General features: G+C 54.4%; 8 protein-coding genes across 8 annotated transcripts; 6 read left to right on the plus strand and 2 right to left on the minus strand.

Annotated features, from left to right (window-relative positions):
* Window positions 1–2,057: 2,057 nt before the first annotated feature.
* On the plus strand, window positions 2,058–2,939 carry BZA05DRAFT_342965 (putative NADH-quinone oxidoreductase; the record flags this gene model as incomplete). Its single annotated transcript, XM_051481059.1, is given in 4 exon segments — window positions 2,058–2,167; window positions 2,238–2,634; window positions 2,691–2,791; window positions 2,807–2,939. 4 exon segments carry the CDS (start codon window positions 2,058–2,060, stop codon window positions 2,937–2,939), a joined length of 741 nt encoding a protein of 246 aa, XP_051335940.1.
* A 257-nt stretch (window positions 2,940–3,196) lies between these two features.
* On the plus strand, window positions 3,197–4,718 carry BZA05DRAFT_409674 (Uroporphyrinogen decarboxylase). The gene is made up of 5 exons (XM_051484817.1): window positions 3,197–3,339; window positions 3,392–3,433; window positions 3,510–3,527; window positions 3,599–4,107; window positions 4,158–4,718. The coding sequence occupies exons 1-5, from the start codon at window positions 3,291–3,293 to the stop codon at window positions 4,632–4,634; spliced, it is 1,095 nt and encodes a 364-aa protein (XP_051335941.1). The 5' UTR covers window positions 3,197–3,290; the 3' UTR covers window positions 4,635–4,718.
* A 1,925-nt stretch (window positions 4,719–6,643) lies between these two features.
* On the minus strand, window positions 6,644–7,267 carry BZA05DRAFT_460836 (uncharacterized protein; the record flags this gene model as incomplete). Its single annotated transcript, XM_051487667.1, has 1 exon — window positions 6,644–7,267. The coding sequence occupies one exon, from the start codon at window positions 7,265–7,267 to the stop codon at window positions 6,644–6,646; it is 624 nt and encodes a 207-aa protein (XP_051335942.1).
* Window positions 7,268–9,146: 1,879 nt separating this feature from the next.
* On the plus strand, window positions 9,147–10,810 carry BZA05DRAFT_173594 (uncharacterized protein). The gene has a single exon (XM_051479219.1). It carries the CDS (start codon window positions 9,364–9,366, stop codon window positions 10,570–10,572), a length of 1,209 nt encoding a protein of 402 aa, XP_051335943.1. The 5' UTR covers window positions 9,147–9,363; the 3' UTR covers window positions 10,573–10,810.
* A 65-nt stretch (window positions 10,811–10,875) lies between these two features.
* BZA05DRAFT_409682 (glycoside hydrolase) lies at window positions 10,876–12,241 on the minus strand. Its single transcript, XM_051484818.1, has 2 exons — window positions 12,185–12,241; window positions 10,876–12,081 (listed from the first exon to the last, which is right to left on the minus strand). Exon 2 carries the CDS (start codon window positions 11,925–11,927, stop codon window positions 11,049–11,051), a length of 879 nt encoding a protein of 292 aa, XP_051335944.1. The 5' UTR covers window positions 11,928–12,081; window positions 12,185–12,241; the 3' UTR covers window positions 10,876–11,048.
* Window positions 12,242–16,661: 4,420 nt separating this feature from the next.
* Window positions 16,662–19,728, plus strand: BZA05DRAFT_173610 (uncharacterized protein). The gene is made up of 2 exons (XM_051479220.1): window positions 16,662–19,224; window positions 19,293–19,728. The coding sequence occupies exons 1-2, from the start codon at window positions 16,770–16,772 to the stop codon at window positions 19,568–19,570; spliced, it is 2,733 nt and encodes a 910-aa protein (XP_051335945.1). The 5' UTR covers window positions 16,662–16,769; the 3' UTR covers window positions 19,571–19,728.
* Window positions 19,728–20,270, plus strand: BZA05DRAFT_173621 (uncharacterized protein). Its single transcript, XM_051479221.1, has one exon. The coding sequence runs from the start codon at window positions 19,886–19,888 to the stop codon at window positions 20,210–20,212; it is 327 nt and encodes a 108-aa protein (XP_051335946.1). The 5' UTR covers window positions 19,728–19,885; the 3' UTR covers window positions 20,213–20,270.
* A 1,604-nt stretch (window positions 20,271–21,874) lies between these two features.
* On the plus strand, window positions 21,875–22,811 carry BZA05DRAFT_409684 (putative methyltransferase-domain-containing protein). The gene has a single exon (XM_051484819.1). The coding sequence runs from the start codon at window positions 22,098–22,100 to the stop codon at window positions 22,782–22,784; it is 687 nt and encodes a 228-aa protein (XP_051335947.1). The 5' UTR covers window positions 21,875–22,097; the 3' UTR covers window positions 22,785–22,811.
* The last annotated feature ends 2,737 nt before the right edge of the window (window positions 22,812–25,548 follow it).

The following is a 25,548-nucleotide window of genomic DNA, read 5'->3' on the forward strand; positions in this document are numbered from 1 at the left end:
GGAACCGCGTTCGCCCTCCAGCCCGCACATGCACACACGAACGAACGAAACGAACGAAACCCATCCAAGAGAGCAGTTATGTAGAAGAATTATGTAGATACCGGCTGGATGCTTCTCGTCTCCTTTCTTCTCTCGCCCGTGGTACGGCAGACCTCGAAGATATACACTTTTTTTGTTTTATGAAACGCGTTCACACGCACCTCGCTCAAAACCTTGCAAGGCGAGGCGAGGCGAGGCGAGAAGCCTTTATCTCTTGGGCTGACGGGCCGGGGAGCCTGGCTGGTGTGGAGATGGGGCTCAAGTACGTCCTTAGTTATCACAAGATCCTCATGGAAGGAGATCGCCACATATGCATACGTTTAACCTCGCTCCAGCCAGCTAAGACCAATGAATGTTCCTGGCTTTCTGGCCTGTCAGAAGTGATGCTCAGAGCCTGTCAATTGTCAAGTGAGGGGAATCCGAACGATCCCGTTGGCAGGTGCGGGCTGCCGGCCGGTGTCACTCATGGCTTGACAGGCGAAAGGGAGTCATTTCTCAAAGTGACAGATGCGTGGTTATATTGGGACACGTAGGTAGCGTACCCAGAAACTGTCGAGTGATAAAGACCTGGTTCTGATGTTGTGATGTGCTCTAAGACTGACGCCTCCGGACTGCCACTATGTAGGAAAATAGGACAACCAGCAAATAGGAGTTCTTCACCAGCGATCACGCCGATTCCTAATATCCACCTAAGCATTTGCTTATGACAGTGTTCCTGTCGCCACGGGAAAAGCACTGACCCCGACGGAATCGGAGCTTCCAGCAAGGCCGATAGGCTGTGCCGCCTAACTCCGCTTCCTGCATGCATATGCGGGAGTACCTCGATATCGCCAGCCCTGGAGAAAACAGGTGGGTGCTCGATTACCGCGCGCACGCTTATCGACTGCTGCATCCCCTCCGGGTTCGGTGGACATCTGCCGTTTGCTTGCTTACTTCGTGTGTAGATATTTCCGCCGCAGCCGTAGAGCTCGTACACATGTAGAGTAACTGTGCCCATCGGCCCCACAAATCGCTACGGACAGGAGTGCGTGCAAGACACGTCGTTACCTACATCTTACTCTGCACCGTTCGGAAGATGGGGTTGCAGTCTGGGCCCTGCCAGAGGTCGGAATCCGGATGCTGGTGACTCGTGAGGACCCTTCGCCGTGCTTGACGGCAAACGGACTGCTGAGGATGCTGTTGGCAGTTGCCTCCTCCCCCTCGCTTCCCGGAGATCGGAGGAGGTCGAAAAAGGTGGACGAGATTTAACTCCGCATCCGGGCCCGATCACGTAACCATGCAGCACAAATGCTTAACTGCTGCCTGTAAGCGGCGACAGAATCCAGATATCCGACAACTTTAAAAAAAAGTCAAAAAAAGTAATCCTTTGTCCCATCTTTCAAATGCTCATGTGGGAGGGGCGGGTTTCAGATAAATCAACATGTAAAAAGATACGTTCACGAAGAATCCTTAGATAAGCAGGAATGCACCAGCAGTTTTCGATGGTGTGTAATTCTTGCAAAGCGGAGCTATACCGCATTGGGCAGTCACCGGCGCAGCAGGGGTGATTTACAAGAATTGACAAATTGGCGGGGCAGGCTGCGGGTCGGATTAGGCGGTGTAAGCAGCTTGTAATCATCCGCAAGCAAAATGATGCTTCTCTGCAGCACCAGCCAGGCCAAATGGTGGCTGCTTGTCAACCTCTAATCTTCGCTCCGTGTGGGCAAGTTCCTTGAGAATAATCTGCTAGTGGACCCCGTTCACCGCTTCGCATTCCAGTTCGGGGATAGCTGTACCTTAATGGGGTGAAGACAGCGTTCAATCGCGACTCCCCTCGGATATCCGCTGGACCCCAAGACGCTGAGTGGGCGGGGTGTAGCAGGAGGATGTGCAGCAGTGGGAGGAGGAGGAATGATATAAAACCTACCCTTCTCCCAGACAATCATCCCATTCTCATTCCCAGCACACAGCATCTCATCCTCTTTCCTCCACACACAACCTCATCCACTCTCCCCAAGTCAACCCCACAAACCTCAACAATGGCCAAGATCGCTATCGTCATCTACTCCATGTACGGCCACGTTGCCACTCTCGCCGAGGCCGAGAAGAAGGGTATCGAGGCTGCCGGTGGACAGGTCGACCTCTACCAGTATGTTGCACATTACTCACGATCTACAGATGTTGTGGTGAAAGATCAATCGCTGACAGTGTTTCTCCAGGGTTCCCGAGACTCTCCCCCAGGAGGTCCTGACCAAGATGCACGCCGCTCCCAAGCGTGACTACACCATCGCTACCGCTGATGCCCTCCGCAACTACGACGGTATCATCTTCGGTATCCCCACCCGTTACGGAAACTTCCCCGGCCAGTTCAAGTCCTTCATCGACACCACTGGTTCCCTGTGGCAGGAGGGTGCTCTCTCCGGCAAGTACGTTGCTCTGTTCATCTCCACTGGAACCATGGGTGGAGGTCAGGAGTCGACTGCGATCGCCGCCATGAGCACCTTCGCCCACCACGGTCTCATCTACGTTCCCCTCGGATACAAGCACGCTTTCCCCATCCTTGCCGATCTCTCTGAGGTCCGCGGTGGTTCCCCTTGGGGTGCTGGTACCTTCGCTGTATGTTATCCCGCATTCTTCGCACTCAATCGGAATGATATACTGACATGTAAAAGGGCGCCGACGGTTCCCGCTCTCCCTCCGCCAAGGAGCTCGAGCTCGCTGAGATCCAGGGTAAGATGTTCTACGAGACCGTCGCCAAGGCCTACGGATCAGCGTGACTCCATGGTAGTGACAACACTCCTGCCGCTGTTGAGGGCACCTCGGCACCAGCAAGGAACGGAGCTTCGGCAGTACGGAAGAAGGAGAGGAAGGAGAAGGAGGCGGGACCCTGCGGACTTCCAGGGAACTGTGTCGTTACGTAGGTAGTTGGCTGAGCGCGGGAGTTCTGGGATTTACCTTCGTTTTTTCCTTTTCGCTAGTTTTCGGTTCAGCGTCTGCGTAATAGTTCAAATATGGGACATTCCGTTGCCTAATAATAAATAAACAAAATTTTTGTCTCCCAACTTCCGTGATCGTTTTGTGTCTGTGTCAGGTTTTCACGAGCGGGATGGAGCCCCTGCTCGCAGAGCAGAGGCTAATCAAGCGGCTAGCCGGTGGTCGCACTTCGGCAACAGCCGATCGCTCTCCCCACCCCTCTTCCGCCCGCTCCAAGTGACCTGAACTTCCCAACTCTCCCCCGCATCCTCCGTCTCCAATCTATACAACACCAAACCATGTCGGAAAAGCCATTACAGAATGATCGTCTCCTGCGTGCTGCAAAAGGTCGGAACCGCTGCTCGATTGACCCATTGCCTTACTGACGTTGCCATTCAAGGCCTACCGGTCGACCGCCCGCCAATGTGGGTGATGCGTCAAGGTGCACTTCCTCAACTCCTCCGAGCTGTCATCCGACATATGGCACAATTACTCACTAACATGTTAACCCACGAAAGCCGGTAGATACCTTCCTGGTACGTCTATCCTTCCCCCTCACTCCTCCTCCTCCTCCGCATTCCCATCTAACGTTACTGGCACACAATAGAGTACAATGCCACCAAGGGCACACGCGACTTCTTCGAGATCTGTCGGTCGCCCGAGATCGCGAGCACGATCACGCTGCAGCCGATCGAGCGGTTCCAGCCACTCATCGACGCGGCGATCATCTTCAGCGACATTCTCGTCGTGCCGCAAGCGCTGGGGATGACGGTAGAGATGGTTGAGAAGCGGGGGCCGGTATTTCCCGAGCCTTTGCGGCACCCGAGTGATTGCGAGAAGCTCCGGAAGGAGGTGGATGTGACGAAGGAGCTGGGCTACGTCTTTGAGGCGATTAAGGAGACCAGACGGAAGCTCGACGGAAGGGTCCCGCTGTTCGGCTTCGTCGGCGCCCCCTGGACCCTCATGGCTTACATGATCGAGGGGGGTGGCAGCAAGATGTTCACAGAGATCAAGCGCTGGATCTTTGCCTGGCCCGAGGAGTCCAAGGCGCTGCTGCAGCAGATCACAGATGTCGTGATTGAATTCCTCGCGCGGCAGGTTGAGGCCGGCGCACAGGTACCTCCCGCCCCGCTCACAGCCCCACTCCGCGCTGACACACCACTTAGATCGTACAAGTCTTCGACTCCTGGGCAGGCGAGCTGGCACCGCACGACTTCGCGGTCTTCTCGCTGCCCTACCTGCGGCAGATATCGTCGCGGCTGCCCGCGCGGCTCGCCGAGCTCGGCCTCGACCGCGTGCCCATGACCGTCTTTGCCAAGGGCGCGTGGTACGCGCTCGATGACCTGTGCGACTCCGGCTACGACTGTGTTGGCCTCGACTGGACGCATGATCCTGCCGAGGCGTGCAGAATCGCCCGCGGCAGAGTCACCCTCCAAGGGAATCTCGATCCGAATACTCTGTATGGTGGACGCGAGGCGATTACGAAGGGCGTGGAGAGGATGGTTGGAGGGTTTAAGGAAGCCAAGGGAAGGTATATTGTTAACCTCGGACATGGAATCACCCCTGGGGTCAACCCGGACGATCTTAAGTGGTTCTTTGAGGAGGTCGTTAGAGTCGGCACTGAGGTTTATAAGGAGTTTTAAACCACCAGGGCTGCGCTGTGTGGAAGTGATGGGAGATGTCATGTACTCTAGATGACGAATCGATGAACGTGGTTGACAGGAAACGTTTGATTGCTGATGCTGAATCGGATAGGTATACTGATGCTTCGGATTCGGTATTCAAGGCAATGGTGTGCAATCATCCATCTAGAGGCTGGGTTACAACTTGCAAGTTCTAGAATTCCCCAAATACTCTATGATCACTCGCTGCCCGACCTTGATCGGGTATTGGAAAGTATGACCGAATATTGTATTGAGAAAGTCTGCAGGCCTCGATAGAAGACGGGAAAGAGGGGTGGTATGTAGCATAGGCGAGCCGTCATGACTGAGTAACCGACTACGCAACAAACGACTACGCAATGAACGACTATGGAACGGACGACTACATAAGGAATAGACGACTACATAAGGAACGAACGACTATGGAGAGAACGACTATGGAGTGACCGCCTATGGAGCGAACGACTAAGGAACGGACGACTATGGAACGGACGACTAAGGAACGGACGCCTATGGAACGACCGCCTATGGAACGACCGCCTACGGAGCGACCGCCTATGGCGACTACGCAACGAACGACTACGCAACGGACGACTAAGGAGCGACTGCATAAGGAACGAACGACTAAGGAACGACCGCCTATGGAGCGAACGACTCGATCTCGGTATTACAACATCGGGTATACCTACTGGAATAGACTCTCATCTAGTACATAGGTGGGTAGATGTAGGGTGGATTTAATCGAGTGAGAGGGGGGGGTGGGGTGGGGGGGGGGGGAGCTGTCATACTACATTCCCTTACTCTAAACAAACCTCCACTATCCCTCCCTGAAGGAAGAGGGGGCTTCCACCACCGCCAGACTTCGGTCGAATGAGATTTTCCGCTGCCCGATGCTGCTACTTCCCGTTGACGCCGAGTGACCGCACCGGACCGGACCTGTCAACGCCACATTGTACATCGTACCTGCACTGGTTACATGTGGCATTCGGTAGGTGGGTTACAGTCTACTGAGTCCACTGAGTCCAGCGTACATGGTCGAGTACGATACATACGGTGCATACTCGAGTACGGTACGGGATTCGGTATGGATGTATGGATGTAACCCACCCGGGGAAGGAAGAAATCCTGCAGACTGGGCTGGACTTGTACATAGGTATGGGGTAACGGATTGTGTCGGATCTGGGCTTGTAGATACCAGGTAGGTACGGTAGGTACGGTGATCCCCGCCTTCACCACCCATCTGCTCCCCCAACTACTGGTATGCTCGTGATTCGGTACTCTAGACCTATTTGGCTCGATTGCACCACCAGCACTCGGCTGGTTCGTTGTCTTTTTTTTTTGTTTGATCATTGATTGTATACGACCTCTTTAGATTATGGAAATATCCGCCCATTCACACGGTTGATCCGTTTTCCGCGGGGTGCTGTGGGGTGGTCGTCCAGTGTCGTGTGATATTGTATGATCGACGCACCAAACGATAGCCGACCAAACGATAGCCGATCAAACGGCTAACGTTGCTGGAAGCTTCTAGATTCCCGAGCGTCGTGATGGGTATGTGGATAATATGAGCTAGAAGTCGGAAGCTGACTGATGTACATACTGGGGAGGATCGAGTGGGTTGGGGTGATCAAGGAGATTGAATGGAGGACGCACAGCCCATCACGATTCATCAGTGGTCAACTAGAAGCTACATGCATCTATTCCGTCTACAAACCGTCTACAATAACTCTCCATACAATCAATCAAAAAGCCAAAAAAGATCAAGCACAAAGCACAGTCATCCATTACAAAGAAATTGCAAGACCACCACACTGTAGAATTCGCACAAAAAGATTAGAGAGCAAACAGATCTTGAAGCATGCACAAAACCCAATTCCAGAGAACAAACACACAAGCAACTTGGGTGGTATAAAACCCCCCACGTTAACCCTCCAACACTCCCCCCGTGTCTGAAAACTGCAAAGGATCGGCGCCTTGGACGACGGCACAGCCTACACCCTCCAATAGCAGCGCTGACAGACCTGCTGAGCGCCCGCCTGCGCACCACAGCCGATACAGCGGTACTCCTGGAGCAGCGGGGCAGCGTACTCAGCGTGCTGCATATCGGCAGCGACCTTGCGATCGACGGCCTCGACGCGCCACTGTTCCTCCTGCAGAACCTGCCTCCTCAGGCGCACACGCTCGTCCTCCTGACGCTGGAAGTCAAGAGTCGCCAGAACATCGCGCTGCTTCTCGAGCTCCTGAGCCCATCCGCCCTGGAATCCCACTTGGTTATTGTTATTGCGGAGCCTCTCAGCGGCCAGGAAGTTCTCGCCGCCGTAGACCTTGCCGAGATCGCGGGCGCGAGCGTCGTCGTTGAACACGCGGGTGATCGCCGCGATGTTGGGGTCCGCATATTTGTAGGGGACAGGGGCGGCGTACTGGTACGGGGCTGGGGCGGCGTAGGCAGGCGGCGCGGGATCGGCGTACCGGGAGGCCGCCGCGGCGGGGGGGCCGTACTGGTAGGCGGGCGGCTGCGCGGGTGCGGCGTAACGGTTTCCGGCAGGGGCGGCGTTGTAGTACTGCGCAGCGTAGCCATACGGGTAGTACTGGTTTCCGTAGTTGTAGTTGGCCATGTTGTTGTTTTTTGTTGGGGCGTGGTAGTTATAGTTGCGTCGTTGGTGTCGTAGGGGATGGAGTGTTGTGGTTGTTGTTTTTGAAGTTGTAGGCGGGGGCGTGGGATGGCGGAGTGATGGGCTGTGTATAAAGGTATTCGGAGGGCTAGGGCTTCGGAAGTCGTTTGAATATCGTGCGGAGGAATTCTTGGATCTGAGCGGTGAAGAGAAAAGAGAAAGAGGGAAGGAGAAGGAAAATGAGACGCCGCTTTGTCCGTGCTTCGACTATTCAAAGGATCACGGTGATTGCCTGCTCAGCCTTGCCACTCGGCTTCATTGAAAGATTTGCTTCCTGAAGGATTTGCTTTCCTTTGAAGGAGAAGACGGAGCAAAACTGGGGTCTATCTAGAAAATTACGACGTTTGTCTTGCAGCTTTGAAGGCGTAAGGTATCTACACGAGGAATTACTTGCTATGCATCAAACGCAGAACACTGCTACACGCTTGCGTCTTCATCCGTATCTGGGTTTCCCATAGAGACCTGCAATATTCGTAGGGTCTGAATCAATATTCTTCAGACACAAAGATGCCGATGTTATCGTTTATTTTCCGCGCGGAAGTTACTAGCTCCACATCCTTACCGCGCAGAAAAATATCTCGCGTTTCTGGTCCAGCCTGGAAGATTCAGCCAAGGACTCTCCATCTCCCTGCAAGCCTAGGTCCATCTCGATACCGCAATTCTGGTTTGCTCGGACGTTTCACTGCTCGAGGCTTCGACTGTGATTCTAGGCACTTCTACAAACAAAGACGAACATCCTTCAGAAAAGCCACCATGTTGTCTGCCCCTCAGCCTTACTGCGTTTGACCGAGTTCGCGGTATGCAGCCCTCCGTAGAATGTTCTGCTCCAAATCCTGCTTCTACTGTAGGTAATAAGACTCGTAAAGGGTTGGCTGACTAAGCGATGGAAAGAGGTGACGAGTTTTTATGCACGCCTGACAGCGATGCAGCGCAGCAGGGCCGAGTAAGCGTGGTTGGTCCTTGCGAAAATCGCTCAGGGCTTCACGAGTTCAGGCGACTTATGCACGTTTACTGCTTTTTCGTCGATTTCTCTGTCAGGCTCAACGGATATAAAGTGCATCCTGTTTTTAGCAGTGACCGTTTCTGTAGGTTACTTGTTCAGCATCGTCGTCATTTTTAGAAGGCCCATCGCATGACAAACCCTGTCATCGCAAACGCCTGGTCGCTGATGCCCATAGTCCGAGGTCGCGATGGAATAGAAACATCAGAGTCAAAGAGGAACCGTCTACTCTATTATACGTCTCGAGTCTCGGACCGGCAGGTCGAGAAGGGAGACAGCCCGTATATACCAACCATGATATGTAGCAATGCTTCGCAGCCGGCAAATTTCCATTCGCCGCACTCCATAGTACCCATACTATTGCCTGCACTACCTAATCAATGCCAGGTAGCTACCCCACTTTTCTGGGCCTATGTGCTGCCTGCCTACCTGCTTGCATCAAATCATCATCACCAACACCACCCACTACTCCACCTCCGCTTCCACCGGATCTCTTGTCTCCGCTCCCGGTACATCCGGAGGAAGAACTTGTTTACTCAGCAACGGCAGGCCGGCAGCAGCAGCATACATTCGTCCGAAGAACAGCAGTCGCGAAGAAAAGATTGAGTGTCGCTGGTTGAGAAGTGCAACCCTCGGACACTCCTACTACTACATACCACTCCTCCTCCGCTGCTACCACAACCAGCTGACTTTCCAGTCAGTCCGCGACTCCGCGCCCTTCGCCGATCACCACCATCATCTTCCTCTTCTCCGTCAAATTTACCTGCAACACACCTCGGTCCTAGGTATTCGACTATCTAACACTCAACCCACCACTCGCTCTGATTGCAACAGCGGCCACTAACCGGCCCACAAATCTACCCACCCTCCGGTTGTCGCTACCACCCTTGAGTTTGAAACCACGCGAGACCCCGGTGGCCTCGAGCTCCCCACAGCCACCATCATCGTTCCCATCCTACCTCCCTACCTACCCGTCCACAAATACCTCCCTCGTCCCAACTATCTTACCGCCCCACCAACATCCCACTGTCCCGCAACCATGTCCTCCGAAATCCCGCGGCATTCACGCGCCCTCTACTCCCCTGCCGATCACTCCTCTCCACCGCTCGAGCCACGATGGTCGCGTCCCCCGAGGGCAGCTTCGGTTGCGTCGTCACGACGCTCTCGCCGTAGTCGCATCAGCAAACTCAAATCCCGCGCCCGAAAGCTATTCCGATGGGCCCGGAAACGAGTTCGCTCGATGACGCTCGCCCAGCAGATAATCTTCAGCCTGCTATTCATTACCTCCGCCACTATCGGAATACTCACATTGGTGTTCCACACGCAGATCTTGGCCGCTATGCTGCCCATCTCGGAAAAGTTGCGTTCCTCGCGTGTGGGCTGGCTCGCCATCTTCGCACTATGCTTCATTTCCGCGTTTCCCCCAATGATAGGCTACAGCACCTCTGTGACCCTTGCCGGCTTCGTCTACGGCTTCCCCAAAGGCTGGTTCGTCGTCGCCTCCGGCACCCTCCTCGGAAGCACCACCGCGTTTCTCTGCTGCAGATACATGTTCCGCGACTTTGCGCGCCGCCTCGTCGCTACCGATAAACGCTTTGCCGCACTCAGTCTTACATTGAAGCACGACGGCGTCAAGCTTCTGTGCATGATCCGTCTGTGTCCGCTCCCCTACTCGATCTCCAATGGCGCCATGTCGACGTTCCCCACCGTCACCCCGTGGGCGTTCGCCTTCGCCACTGCCATCGCCACGCCGAAGCTACTCCTACACATCTGGATCGGTGCGAGACTGGCAGTGCTCGCAGCCGCAGAGCAGAAGATGGATGCGCGTACGAAGGCGGCGAATTACGGCGGTATTGCGGGCGGGCTCGTGCTCGGCGGTATCACGGGATGGGTCATCTACACGCGGACATTGAAGCGGGCCCGCCAGCTGGAGATTGAGGAGCGGGCGGAGCAGAGGGAGGGGTTGTTGGCGCACGACGATGAAGAGGATGAGGATCTGAGGAACGAGGCGATTCAGGATCTGGGGATTCTCGTCGGCGACGAGTCGGACGACGACGAGGAGGACGGTGGCAGTCTCATCGAGGATGATGATGATCTTGAGGTGGGCTTGCTTGGACGGAAGAGGGGGAGGAGTATTGGACTCAAAGATCAGCCACAGGATGACGTTACCAAGAAGGGAACCACCACCACCACCGCTCCTCCATCGCTACCCCCACCGCCGCCGGCGCACACCGAGTCACTGGTATAGACAAGGGGGGCTTTGGATGGGTCAGTTGTTGAGATCCCCGATTGGAGGCTGTATGTATTACCCCTACATACGCGCCGCCGTTACCCTACCAGATAGATCAACTCTCACATTAAGAAAGATGATACATTTTTTATGGTTTTCTTTTGGACCGAACCTAGGCTACACCTTTTCTTTTTCCTTCGGGGGGTTTGGTTTTCCGGGACTTTTTTTCTTTTTCCTATCGTTATGCTTGAACGGCTGGGCAATGATTCTGCTGGTATTTGTGTATACCATCTCCGCTGTAGAGCACTAGGTAGAAGGAGAAATCCGGAATTCATTTGTGGTAGCTCAACTAAGCACACGATATCACCCGCCTCCAATCTCCAAAGACAATAAGTAAAAGGTAAAACGAGATGAAAAGAAGAAGAAAACACCGATTAAATCCGTCATCCCTCATATCCTCCCCGCTCCCCGCTCCTCCTCCTTCCGTCTGGTTCTTACCCAGCATGCAGAGCCGTAAACGACGCTTCCACCAGACTCCTACTCCCCTTAGCATCCCCCGTTGCTGTCCAATAAAACACCCCGCCGAGTCCCTGATCCTTAACATACGCCGCCTTCTGTCTCACGGTCTGTGCATTATCATAGCTCACGAACCCGCCGTCGCCCCCGCAGCAGTACGCAGCGCCCAGGCCCATATCCACATGCTCGCTCGCGCCGGGCCTCGGCAGGTCCTTATACTCGAAAGTGCCCTCATCATCACCGCCATGCACCGCACATCTCTGTCCCACATCACTGCACCCCAGAAAACTGCGGCCATACGCCGGAATACCCAGGATGATCTTGTGCGCGGGGACGCCCATGGCGCGGACATACGTGACGGAGGACGCGCACGACGTAGCGGCCGCGTCGTTGTGCGGGCTGCGCGGCGCATACAGCTGCGCGTGGTGACCGCTGGCATCCGTCCATGGCCCGGAGAAGTCATACGTCATCAAGTTGATAAAATCGAGATACCTTGCCGCGTCCGCCAGCGCGATGTGCTGCAGCGCCCACTCCCCCGCGGGCAGCGCGCTCGTAAGGATATATGGCGCGGGCAGGTACCGCCGCAGGGCTTCGAGCAGCAGCACGAAGTTGTGGCCCTGCCGCCCGTCCGCCGGGTGCTCCCAGTCTACGTCGATCCCGTCGAGCGAGTACGACAGGCACAGCTCGCGAGAGGAGTGCGCGAACATCTCGCGGGCTTGGGGGTTGGCGGCTACCGCCGCGAATGGCTCGCTGCCTTTGCCGCCGCCGCCGATCGAGAGGATTAGTTTTAGGTGCGGGAACTGAGATTTGAGCGCCGCGAAGGACCGAAGGCACCCGGGCGACCCGTCCACTTCCATCTGTGAGTCCGCCCATTCGTCAGAGAGGTAAACGGTCCCGTCGGTGCGCACCCACGCGAACGCGTAGTAGACGTGCGAGATCAGGTTGAGCGGCAGCGAACTAGGCGTCTCCTGCTTGTAGATTCGCCAGTTGGGGTAGTAGGCTCCATTCACGCTGGGAGCGATTAGCGCTAAAAAAGAAAAGCGTGCTAGAGACGGCAGAGCGGGATGGATGCTAGATAGAGACGGGAGAATGGGATCGCTGGGACGGGACTTACTACACGCGCGCCGGCTCGGGACGGGATCCTAACGGCGGCGGAGGCGGCGGCGGCGGGCTCTGGCCGAGTGGCGGCGGACTGTGCCCGGGACTGCTGCGCCCGATGTGGCGCTTCAGGAAGTTGTAGCGCGGATGGGAGTACCACGGCACCGGCGGAGGACTGCCGCTGTTGCTGCTGTGGTCATGGTACAGAGGCGGGGTAGGCCCGGGCCGAGGGCTAGGTCGTGACATCTCTGCTGTCTGTCTGTCTGTCTGTCTGTCTGTCTACCCGTGGGGGTGGGGGGGAAAGGAAGTTGTCTCCTTCGGAGCGAAACGTGCGCGTGAGGATTATGATGATGTTGCGGGGCGTGAGTCAGTCGTGGGTGTGTATGTGTGTGTGTGGGGTGGGGAGGGTGTCGTGTTGGGGCCGATGGGGATGGACTGGGTATGAAAGACCGCAGTCGATTCTCTGATGTTCTATGTATGATGTATGATGTATGATTTCTGTTTCGTTCGTTCTTGTGCTTCACAGGCTACGTACAGACAGCCAACTACCCCGCCCGGCGGTAGGCGCAGCAGCAGCAGCTTGCGGAATTTTGTTTGGACGGGTTTATTATTTTTCCTTTTTGTTTATCGCACACACCCATGTGTCTTGCGTCTTGCTAGATGCAGTATCGCTCTTGCCTTGTTGGTGGGCTGCATATGCGGGTTTTAGGAATGGGCGGACAGGGCTGCGGGCGGATACGTGACTGGACGGGATGGACGGACGGTGGCGGAACGGCGGACGAACGCGTGTTGGGCTGCTATTTCGGGTACCTACCATGAGTGCCGTAGCTGGCTGGTGAAACGCAACGGTTGCAGGGAAGAGATCTGCCAGCCGGCCGAGGCCGGGACGAGTGCGTGCTTATGATGATATTGGAGGACTCGGAGCGAGAGGATGCATGTGGTCGAGTGAGCATGCATGCGGATCTTCGTGCAAGTCCATCATCTCATTGTGCGTGCGAGTGGTTTCCGTGCCGACGACTCCTTCCCAAAGCGAGCCTATACCTGAATGCGGCACCTACGGTGGAGGAACTGCCGGAATCTCAATTTCTCAAAGACGGCGGGGCACGGCGGGGAATGGATGGATGGATGTGCATATCGTCCCATCATCCATCCTTCATGTTCCCAACCGCCGGTCGGTCGCACATCGAGAACGCTCAACGGCGTAATTGCGCATGCGGTTACCCACTAGGAAAGGCAGGCATCGCGGACCATTGCCGGCTCGGGAGTCAGCGGGGCAGAGGCGTGAGACGGCAGTTCGCTCTGGCTCATATTCCTATTTCTTTTCCCGCCTACTGCCCAGTGGCGAGTATTGAGCAATCCGAAGAGTTCGGAGGCTCGAGTGTCTACCCGTTATACCGAATAAGTCGGAGCTGGAGTATCTACCCGTTATACCGAAGAGGTTGGGACTGGAGTATTTACCCGTTATATACCGGTACACATCTCACCGAAGCCCTCTCTCTCACACACTCTCTCGATGGGATTGGATGGATTTTCGACCTACTTCACTATATAGTTGAGTTTCAAGAACGTACCGTGGAATTGAAAACCAACGGTCTCGCATACCTAATCCCCAATGAGGACTATCTTGTTTTGCCTTGCCTTTTATACCCATTGCCCAGCGCATCCCCCCAGCGCACCCACAAGCTCAGTCGTGCGCGCTGTGGTATTCGTCCCGATGGAATGAAGCCAAATTCCAATGAAGATCCTCCCTCCATCTCTCTCACAATTCTAGCACTTCTTGGCCCCGAGGAACTAGGGCTAGTGCTCGGGCCGAATTCAGTTGTTGAGAGCTCGAGAATCGATTTGCTGGGAGATGATGGATCAGCGATCTGGTCCGATCTAGGTATTCCGTCTCTAGAGACGGACGGAACCTTATGTTTGCCATGTGTGTTATGTGTGCTAGGTATGTTTGCTAACTAGGAGGACACGGGGGACACGGGTGAGGCGTCGGTATCTTGTTCTTGCCTATCACTATCATAGTCGGTAAATGTTGGCCCCCACCGTCACAGACGCCGCATTTCGTGAAGATACTGCTATTATTTTTCATACCTCATACTGCTAATCGTACAGCCGTACATAACATGCCACGGCGACAGTGTACGGACCGGCATGTAGTTCACCTGGCTTCCAGCTTCCCGCCGCGATGGATGGATGGGGCCCGCGCAGACCCACACACGGACGTTTTCTCACGGCCATTTTCTCACGGGCCCGAACCACGGAACCATTCCGAACCGGTGACGTCCTCCGGCTGGTGCTCGTGCTGGTGGCCGCCGGCGCCGGGAAGGAGATGAGGCCCGAGGGGGTCTTTTAGCGCTCTAGCGCTTCTCTAGGTACTCGATATGTATATGTGTGTAGAAACGTGGTTTGCGCTCGGTGTTTTGCTCTTGGTAACTTGGTAAGGGGTTTGCCGTCTGTTTATACGTACCTAGTGCAAACATCCGTTTGAAGTCGATCGGTAGTCATGACCCGGTGCCTACACGGTAGGCACTGCATCCATTAGAATTGGTGGTGGACCGTGGTGGGATGGAAGGAATTTTGTTCTTTTGGACTTTTCGAGTTATGAGTTATGGAATTATACGAATAAAGTTCTGTACGAGTACCAGGTAGGTATCGGACACCAGCCGACAGCGTTCGAGCTTCGAGGGTTCATGAAGATCCCAGTTTCACTCCCATGTTCTGGAAACAAATTCCCCCCGGTAGACCGGTAGATCGATACCAAAGCAGGGACTTGGAGTTTTGGACGCACCGGTACCGGTACTCTATGCACCCAGCATCGCACGACTCCCCTCTTCGTACACAAAATCCATCCGGAGGCTCCTCCGCGCTCGGCGGCGGCGGCGGCGGACTCGGAAAATTACAGGCTCGCCGCGGCCGCCAATCGCGCGGCTAACAGTGCCCCAGCCACACCCGCCTGCCAGGGGGCCATGTTTCCCCTGCGGATTGTTAGTTGTGTACCGGTAGTACATGGCAGTACATGGCGAGGGAGGGAGGCGTCGTTTTGCGGACTGAGTACATGCATGCCCAACGATGGTCAACTACCATGTACGGTGCGATGCGATGGCAATTGCTGGCGCCACCTCCTCCTCCCGGAGCAGCTTGACAAGATGGAAGAGAGAGAGAGAGGAGGAGGAGGGAGAGACAGATAGAGGAATCTGTTTCCTTTCTACGTGCGCCGCGCGGAATGGGAGCGTGCGCTGGTCCGCTTGGACGGTCTGTTCACAACCGCGCATAACCACTCTCTCCTCCTCGGCGCCGGGCGCTGGGCGTTCGCATCGGAAGTAACTCTACACATGAAGGCTGCCTATCTACTCTACATATCGATTCCCGGCGCTCTCTTCTGTCGACGATCGCACGCACGCAATTAAGTCCGAAAGTGCTTGTCAAGACCCTTAATTGCGTTGCGAAGCTAACTTAAATTGCTCCCTGCCTCCCTCCCTGTGACAGACGTAGGAGAGCGCGGAAGCCTGAAGGGCCCTGGCTGGAGAGTGTGTGCCTAGAAATTGCGAAACCTCCCCAATCAGATGTCAGAACGACAAAGAAATAGGTGGAGAAGGGAGGATGGGCATAGCGACCCCAAGTAGAGTACACAACAAGCGGCGGGAAAGAGCTGAATTCTATTCCGCGTGGCTCAATTGTATTGCGAAGAGCACATATTCCTCGGCTGCCTACTCGGCGTGTAAATGATGGGACGAAGGCGACGAAGGGCACGAAGTGAGAATTCTAAGCGAACAAAGAAGCCTAAGGAGAAGGGGGCCGCCGACACCCGCGGAGTCGGGGTGCATACATGCATCCAACGCGCATCGTGAGGTTTCTCGTCTTTCAGCTCTTTTTTTCGCACTCCTCCCTCTCGCTCTCTCTCTCTTCGCCTCCTCATCCGGCGAACAAGTGGTTTAGTGCCTGCATCTCGCCCCCGACCCCTGGCATTCACCTGGCAACCACCTCCACCATCACCACCACCACTACCACCTCCTTGCTTTCAACCCACACCAAAGTCCCCCCTCCCCCACTCCCTCCCCCAGACCAACAACAAGCTCCCACAAAGTCTAGGTACTCCACAGCCCCATTACGATAGTCACTTCCTACCTCTTCCTCTCCTCAGTCAGCGCGATCCCGATCTCACCTGGAGTCGCTATCTATTCTCAGACGAACGGCGCTGGAACGTCATTGGCTTCCCCTACTTCGATGCTCACATCTTGCTGTCAGCTGTCTGCTTTCTCATCCTTCCAACTCGAAACCCAACTCCAACTCCAACACGGTCGCTGCCAACACAATAGCTGCCCTTCGCTCCACTCGTCCTCCGTCGTCGCCGCCACTCCTTCACTACCCCTTCATACCTCAACAGTAGCATGCGCTTCTATTGACCCAACTAGTCTACCCACCTTTCCGGACACGATAGAGCATCCGTCCAGCTTCTGCCCGTCGTCCCGTTCCTTCGTTTCCGTTTCCGCCGCCGACTCCCTTACCGCGTTCCCGACGCGCCTACCGTCGATATACACACCACCCCACTCGCTCATTATACACCACTCTTGCAGTTTGGAGAACCGTGGACATAATCGTTAAACATGCAAACTCGGCCTCAGCAGATGCCGCAGCCCGAGAGGGCCCATACCGCGGGCACTGTCGGATCCTTCCGACACGAGCATGGGCCCGGCGAATTCACCCCCGAGGTGTCTCCACTGGGTCAGCTCATCTACCGTGGGAGGATGCTCAAGAAGGAGCTGCAGCACACTACCGAGCGTGATGTACCGTCACACTCCCAATTCAAAGAGCCACACTCCGGGAGACCAGATTATCCCACCCCGATAGACGAAGAGCAGGGCTTCCGTCTACGCAGCGATTCCTCGGTTAGTGAGCGGACGGAAGTACCACCGACGCCACGACCGGAGCCCGTCGAGATGCGCATGCCTCGGTTCAGTACTCTCACCAACGATAGTAGTGATGACCGCGATAGCATGTACTCGAATGACCGGGACTCCTCGATCATGGGCTCGTTTTCTTTTGGGTTCGGTGGTGCTCACACTGTAGGGCCACCTGACATCCAGAGTGCTCCCAAAGCCGTCAGACAAGAGTTCAACGAAGGGAGGGACTCGGTCAGGCCTACGATCGGACACTCGCAATTAGAGGAAGAGTTGCAGCAGGCGCCGCAACCACAGACGGCTAGAGCTGAATTCTTTCCTACCCGCGAATCTGTCAAGCTCGTCTTGGCGTCCGTCGACGACTTGGAGGACGACGAGGAGGAGGTCAGCCCAACAGGGACCAGAAGTCATTTTCCTGCACAAGGTGTCCCGGGCATGGATGAACGCATGCGGGAGGGCCACAGAGCAGAGAGGTCGGGAGGAAAACCGTATGTGTCCGGAGGAAGGCCTGCAATGGGAGGACCGGGATTCATACCAGGAGGAAGGCCAGGACCACCGAACATGATGCCAGGAGGAGGAGACAGGAGGGTTAGTCCGGGTCCTTCGGGACACCCCGGGTTCAACAGGACGCAGTCACAACCTGGATTGCGCGCTCAACGGGCACCACCAAATCGGCAACCTTCGGGCGACGATTACCGACAGGCTCCGGCGGCGCAACCGGCTCTGTACGCGCCTAAACAGTACCAACCGTACCGGCAAGATACAACCAGTCCGGTTGGTTATGGTCCACCTCCCAGAGTTAGTTCTGCCGAAAACGGCAGATTCCTACCTCCACTCCGGACCGGCTCCGGGAACTCGGACCGGTTGATACCAGTGCGGACCGATTCCAGGAACTCGGAGCGATTGATACCGGTCCGGACCGATTCCAGGGGGTCGGATTCACACTTTGGACCTCCGAGTCGGCAGAACTCGAACGAGTCCGAGAAGGCGAGATATGCGCCCTATCGGCAAGGGTCGGCAGGTTCACTACCGGCCAGGCAGAATTCGCTGGAGACCAGTGGTGATCGTGGCTACCCACGGAATTCACCGTCACCCCAGCCGCCGTCGATTCTCCCGATGATATCCGATGAACGGTGTGCAACTCCTGATTCACAGAATACCATTCAACCGGGCATAACTTCGCCCATCTATTCACCCAATCCGTGGAAGATGGAGCGCAGTGCGTCAGCGGCGTCGGATGTCAACTCCATCTACACCATCGGTGGAACGCGGAAACCACCACTCAACTTTTCCCGGCCACTCGGTGGTAGACCGTCGATGGACTCACAGCATAGGCCTTCCATCGATACTACGAATATGGGATATGATCATGACCCTTTGCTTCACGGGGAACCAGGGGATACCGTACAGGACGGACCAGCACCCACTTACCTGTATACCAAGTTTGATCTCCCCAGGGGACGTCGTTTGGGACGTGATTCTGTGATATTCCAGGATTCTCATCCCGGCGCCGAGGGCCAGCAGCAGCAGCGGCGGCAGCACCAACAGCAACCACAGCAGCAAAACCGCGGACCACGCCCTCAGGGTCCCCATCCTCAGGGTCCCCATCCTGGCCCCTCAATGTCTCCTTCGCCACCCAAGGGCAGCATGCTTTCACCACCGCCACGGCTCCTTCCTGCCCCTACTTCACCACGTTTGGACAATCGAGGGCCCGGATCTACGACGCCTACCGTGCAACCCCCAAGGTCGCCGCGGTTGCCACCTGCTCCGTCCGCAGTGTTGACGGCGGACGAGCACCTGTCCAAGGGCATCGATCTGCACGAGAAAGGAGCACTCCAGGAATCGACCTACCATCTCCGGTGCGCAGCGCATGGTGGACACCCCACCGGTATGTTGCTTTACGCACTCGCCTGCCGCCACGGTTGGGGCATGCGGCCGAACCAGAGGGAGGGAGTCGAGTGGTTGAAGAAGGTCACACAACTTGCTAGTAGCGAAGTTGCGGACGACGAGAAAGGGGTTGTCAATGTACCTTTTATCGAAAAACAGGGCAGGCGTGCTCAGTTTGCGTTAAGCATATATGAATTGGGCGTCAGTCACTTGAACGGATGGGGAACCGAGATGGATAAGGGGCTGGCGCTTAACTGCTTCGAGATTGCAGGCAGTAAGTTTTCTCTCACCTGCTATCCCGGTTGTTTTTGTTTCGTTGATCGCTAACCATTGGTTGTATAGAATGGGGAGACCCGGATGCACTCTCGGAGGCTGGCTTCTGCTGGGCTAACGGAGTCGGATGCAAGAAAGACATGAAGAAGGCGGCCAAGTTTTATCGTATGGCGGAGGGCAAAGGCGTCAGCATGGTTGGAAATAGCTGGATCTGGAAAGACAAGTACCTTGACGACGAGGGTAGGGCCCTCAAACTCAAGAAAGAGGGTGGTGCTGGTGCTGCTGGTGGGGCGAAAAAGGAGAAGGAGGGAGGACTCTTTTCAAGAAAGAAGAGTCTTCCTATGTGAGTGGACGCTTGGGTTACGAGCATTTCCCTATGTTTTTTCCTCCCCGTTTTCTTTTTCCTTTCCGTTTGCTTTGTTTTTCATGTCTTACTAGGGGTTCTTTCTTGCTTGTATTCTTCATTGATCTTGTACTTATACCACTTGTCCGTCATCTAACCATTCTAACATTCAAGTCCATACTTTTTTTATTTACTTCTAGTCTGATTCGTTTTTGTTTCCTTCACCTTTCCCTTCCATTTGTTTGTTGTTCTCTTCTTTCGAGTTGGATATCCCTCCCGCGTGGCTACTACACTGACTGGCCGCCGACCCGGGGTTCTCATGTTGAGCAGGCTTAATGTTGATTTCTTCATGGGCTCTCTTTTTTTTTTTGTGTGTGTGTATTGTACTGTAGTTACCCTTCCACTCGTTTGTTATCTCTTCTTTTTTCTTCTCTATTTCTTTTTTTCTTCTCTATTCTCTATTCTGTCGTCATTTTTTTTCTTTCGCTTCATTTTTTCTTTCGCTTCATTTTTTCTTTCGCTTCATTTTTTCTTTCGCTTCATTTTTTCTTTCGCTTCATTTTTTCTTTCGCTTCATTTTTTCTTTCGCTTCTGTTTTATCTTCTACATAGGGTTTTCTTTCTTTGTCTCTGTTTTGTTGCTATAGATTTTTTGATTCAATTTGTTGGTTCTGTTTTATGGGGATGGAGATGGCGATGGGGTAGGAGGGGTAGGAGGGAGGAGGGAGGGATGTAGTAGTTATAGCATGCCGATACCTATCAATTTAAGCTGAGGACAGTTTGTTGACTCTGAGTCTCTGATGTGGGCGTTGGTTTGGCTTGAACCTAGGTGGGCACCAGACAAGGTGTTTCTCTCTGTTGCAACTTTGCAAAAGTGTAGTGGGCTGTAGGCAGACGACAGTAACTGTCGCCTCTCGAGATATCACTCGCCTCCAGGCTTCAGGCACCAGGCCAGGCGGACAATAGACGTTCCCGAGTAGGACTGTTCGGTACCGGGCGGTCAGGAGTCTGGGCATACTCATATCAGTATATACAGCCAACGGTACCGTTCCCTTCCGGCTCTGCCGACCGCCGGTCCGCCGGTACCGGACGGTCTGGTTATACTCTTATAGTAGGAGGTAGATGTTTCATCCAGCTTGTCCGGGTGAAAATTGTTGATTGGAACGGTAATCAGTGATACATCACACCGCTGGGTACTGCATCATACTTGGGTAGTGACTCCTGAACTGATATCCTGGATTGTTTACTTCTCTTCGTAACCGGTTTTGAGTCTTGAACGCAGCCTCCCAACCGATTTCAACCGCTCCGCAGGTTCTAATTCTCGAAAGGTGTGGTCTGGCACTGTGGCACATCGGTACCGGTCAGCACCAAGCGGTACCGACGACGACGCTAATTCATCTCATCCCGTCTCCGTACTCTACATATATTTCAACACTTCACATATGAAGCATGTACACAGGGGGTAATTGCTCATCTGGTGTCTTTTTGATGAGATATTTTTGGCTTCCGGTGGTAAAAGTTGGAAACTCTCCAGCAAGTAATACATACTTGAAGCGAACCAACTATCCATCAACGGTATCGTTCACATGTATCTACGACATGTTAGATTGTCTTAAGAGTATGATAGGGGCATTACGGATAGTACATCTGTAACCTTGACCACAGCCTAGGTATCTTCGTGGGGCATATAGACGTATGTAGCTGTGGGTTATCTGCCAATCCTCCAAACATAAGACCTGTGACCGGTGAAAATGAGTTAGGTTACATTCGGGATAGATATGAATGTGTCTGTGCCGCCCGGTACGGCAAGTTACTGTTACGGCATCCAGCAAAGGCTGTAATGAATAATGGTTAGGTAGCAGCGGCAGAATCAGCTGCGAGATGACGGCGGCTGTTAATCTAGCACTAACGTCGAGTCGGTGATTACCCACCCGCGTGATGTGAGGTCACTAACACCACAAACACTGAGGAACAAAACCTCAACTAAGTAAGAAGGTACAATGAGAGTGACAGACGGAAGCTGAGGAAAAAGAAAAAAATCAATGGAAGGGGAAAAAACTACGGTACCAGGGATTCCCGCATGGTCACCCACTGCAGTACTAACCTGGCGATACCATGCTTAACTAGGGCTGAGCGGACGGGAAGCCGTGTGTTCATGGTTCTATGACCGTAGCTGAAAGAGTTCACATGTCAAGTCTTATACACTGCGTAGAGAGGAAGTGTTGGCGCAGCTCCCAGACGTAATATGATAGCGAATTGTCACCCCGTAGGTGTCCAGAACGATCAGTTTTAGTCAGTCCACCAAAGAACCGCAGGCTCTTGGTTCTCATCATCGGCGCTACAATTCCGATTGTCCAGGGAATGGGATCCGGCGCCGTGTATGTACTCCCTTCCCAAATATCACTCGCGCACGCGGTACCAGTTCATCAACAGGTGACACTACCTGACACCACGTGACACCACGCCACAAATTTCCGCACCAGATTTTATCACGCGGGGACCGCCGCGACGCCGCCCTCCCCAACCGCCACGATGCCCCCCTCGCCCGCGCACACGACCAAATCCAGCCCGACGCTGCACTACCCCCTGCAGCACCTTCTGCAGCACGCGCCGCTGGTACTGCACCAGAACTCTTCGGCAGGCAGCACGACCGGCAGCACGCTGTGGACGTCGTCGCAAGTGCTGACGGCGTTCCTGCCGACGCTGGGGCTTTCGGCGGGGCGGGCCCTGGAGCTGGGCGCCGGGATCGGGCTCGCGTCGCTGGCGCTTGCGGCCGCGGGCTGGGACGTTACCGCTACCGATGTCGGCGACGCTATGCTGCTGCTGAGGAGAAATGTCGCGGAGAATGCCCCGGGCATGCTGGGAAAAGTGGGTGTGCGCGAGCTGGATTGGTTCACGGGCGAGGAGGACGTAAGGGAACACTGGGATCTGGTAATCACCGCGGATACTCTGTATGTGCTGGAATTGGTCGCGCCGTTGATGAGGACTATTGTGGCTGCGGCGGCGGGACGGGGTGCGAGCAAGCCTGCCGTGGTCTACATGGCCGTCGAGGTCAGGGATACGGCGCTTGTGGAGGTTGCGCAGAGGGAGGCCGCGTGCGTGGGGTTGAGGATCAGGACGGTGCCGAGGACGAGGGTGAGGAAAGCGGTCAAGGCGGCGCTTGGATGGGAAGAGGAACAGTGGGCTGGGGTGGAGGTTTGGAGGTTGGTTAAGATGTAGGATTATAGTGGTAAAAGAGACAAATACCATCAATATGCAAAAGACCATCATCCGGAATATCTAAAAGCGCTGAGAATACTTCTCATAAGCTTTCCTTCTTGGGGCCTGGGCCATACTAAAATGATGTCCAGTCATTGGAGTCAAAATGTATAAGATTCACAGACGAGCTGCAAAAGTCAGTTACTGCTCTGTTGCATGCAGCATGTAGGATTAAAGGACTGTGTACCACGAGGAGGAGGAGGAGGACCATCGGCAGATACCGTAGATGGGTGGTGGCTGGTTGACAGTTTTGAGCCAATCGATCATTGGATGATGAGCGGTGACCCAAACGGATAGGTACCCAAGCGAGTTGCAGGAACGGTCCCAAAAGCGACTTTCAGGGGGTGATACTTGCTAAGCTGGGCTGGTCCCGAGGAATAAGTGCGTATGGAAGTATATTCATGAATTCATAAATGCCCAGGGACAATCTTCCGGTAGAATAGATACGGATTCGCGGAGTGCGAGCAGCAGCTAGTTCATCTCCAGCAATATCTATTCCGAGAGACTGCGCTCCTGTGGATGAATACCGAACGATCACGTACATACCTAGGTCCTCCCTGAACGCCAGCGGTTGCGATTCAGCTGAAGCCTTGGGGTTTCCGGGCCATATGGACGTAGCCATTTCGGAGTTTTGGCGTGAAGCCTGGATCCGTCGACTGCTTCTTCCTTTCTTTTTTCCTAGTGGGAGTATCCAGCACGCACTCCAGGTCGCCGCCTTCAACAATAACGAATGGAGTTTGTTATTCTGTGTGACATCACTCGCTTCGTGCATGCGATCTCACTCGTGTTTCAAGTTTAGAGTCCAGAACAAAAAACAATCATCTAGTGAGGGGAGCCGAGGTCACTCCCGGAGTTCTTCCCATCACCCCCCTCTTCATGGTATCTCATGATGAAGAGGCTGAGAGCGAGGCGGAGTGAGGTGCAGAGTTTTGGGCCGTATCCTATGTGGTGCTATCTTCTTGGTGTGCTCTGCATGTATCGCTGGGACAGGCCAGGGCGGAGTGAATTGGGGAAGCAAGATTGAGCCGCTTGACGAAAGTCGCGTTCGGCAGTAGAAGTGGAAGTGGAGAGAGAGTGTGTGTGTTGCCATAATCTGGACAAGTCGCAAGCAGATGTACACACTGGACGAAGAAGCAAACGACTCGAGGAAACACACTGCAGCACGCCATCGTGCACGCTTTCATCGCGACATGGACTCAACAACCCACCAACGTAGACGAGTCACGGGACTTTCATCGGTGGGAAGGTTGAAATAAGGTTTGAATGGTGCTAGTTGATTGGTTGGTTGGTAGCTTAGCGGTCTCGGCGTCTCGCCGCCACTAAGAGAAGAGTGCTGAGCAAGGATGTAGTTACCGTGGAACGATGGAGCGAACATCATCTCTTCCTAGGGTTGTGTCTTTGGTGCGCTCACATTGTCGGTAAAGGCTAGGGCAGAGGGTAGGGAAAGCCACATCGGGCTGCTCGATGAAAGTTGAACATTGGCATGGAAACGGGGGGTGCACGGGTAGGTATTGCCATGATCTAGACATGTAGGTCGCATGCAATCAGTAAATAAGCAAAAAAAAGCCGAACTGTTACCTTATTGCCATGATCTACCTAGGTCGCAAGCAATTACTGATGAAACTAAAAAAAAGCCGAACCGTAGTTTGAACCAAAAACCTTCACCACCCCCGGTGGGTGGCTTGGAAACCCCGATAGATGGACTGCTGTCCATGCTAACTCCGCCGGGTGCGTGACCGCTAGGCCACGCGTGTTTTTTTCCGTGACAGAGGAATCGTACCGCAGCTTATAAACTGGTGGTGACGACAGCGGGCACATACGGCCTTACTAGAATAGACTATGGCGACCACCAACTTCCCAACCTTTCCTACCAATAGAGAGAAAGCTCTACCACCATGGTCCGTTCCTGCGCTGGCGACCGCTACCTACCAACAAATTTTACAAAGTAAAAAACATGATCACACTCATTGATTGTTGAGACCCTCCACAAAAGCAATGCCTACCCTGCCGGCGGGTACACTTGTTCAACTCCAGAGGCGCCGCTCTCCCGGTCTCCTCTCTCGTTAGGATTTTCTTCCGCCACGTCCGTTCGTCGTTCTTAAGTATCATACGCCAGCACAGCTCATCTGCAAACACGTGACAGGTCTGCAATGCACAATTTCTTCCTCTTTTCCTTCCCCTTCCACTCACCTTCAATCTGATCTTCTCCCACAGCGCTCTCTGTTGCACTAGTCGTCGTCTCGCTGCTTGATCTGCTTCGCCCCCCAATTGATTTTTTCCTGTTTAATCAGTAATTGCTTGCGACCCAAGCAGATCAGGACAATATATATCATACCCAGGCTCAACGTGACCCGATCTCCTCTCCGGGACGTTGGGGATATACACGTGCTCAACAAGGCCATCAAACACTCCACGAATCTGTTTACACCCTCCCACCCCCACCACTATAAATTTGTTTATGCCCAGTAGCTACACGTGCTCGGCAAGAGAATATAACCGTACCCAGCCGTAATGGTAGCACGCAAGGCCGCCGGGAATAACATCTATCCGATGTGTTTCAGACTTCCCGGTAGAGGAACCGATATATAGTAGCTCATCGCCCAGCTGTTAAGCCGGGCGGGATTGACCGCAGTATCATCCTCTCTCGCCTCGGTGTGTCTCTTTAGGTTGGCTGCTGTTACAGCATCAAACTGCACACGCCTGCTCGTGGGAGGGCTTCATATGA

Source organism: Tricharina praecox, assembly GCF_024521635.1.
Source record: "Tricharina praecox strain CBS 144465 chromosome Unknown BZA05scaffold_30, whole genome shotgun sequence".
In the NCBI taxonomy this organism is placed as follows: domain Eukaryota; kingdom Fungi; phylum Ascomycota; class Pezizomycetes; order Pezizales; family Pyronemataceae; genus Tricharina; species Tricharina praecox.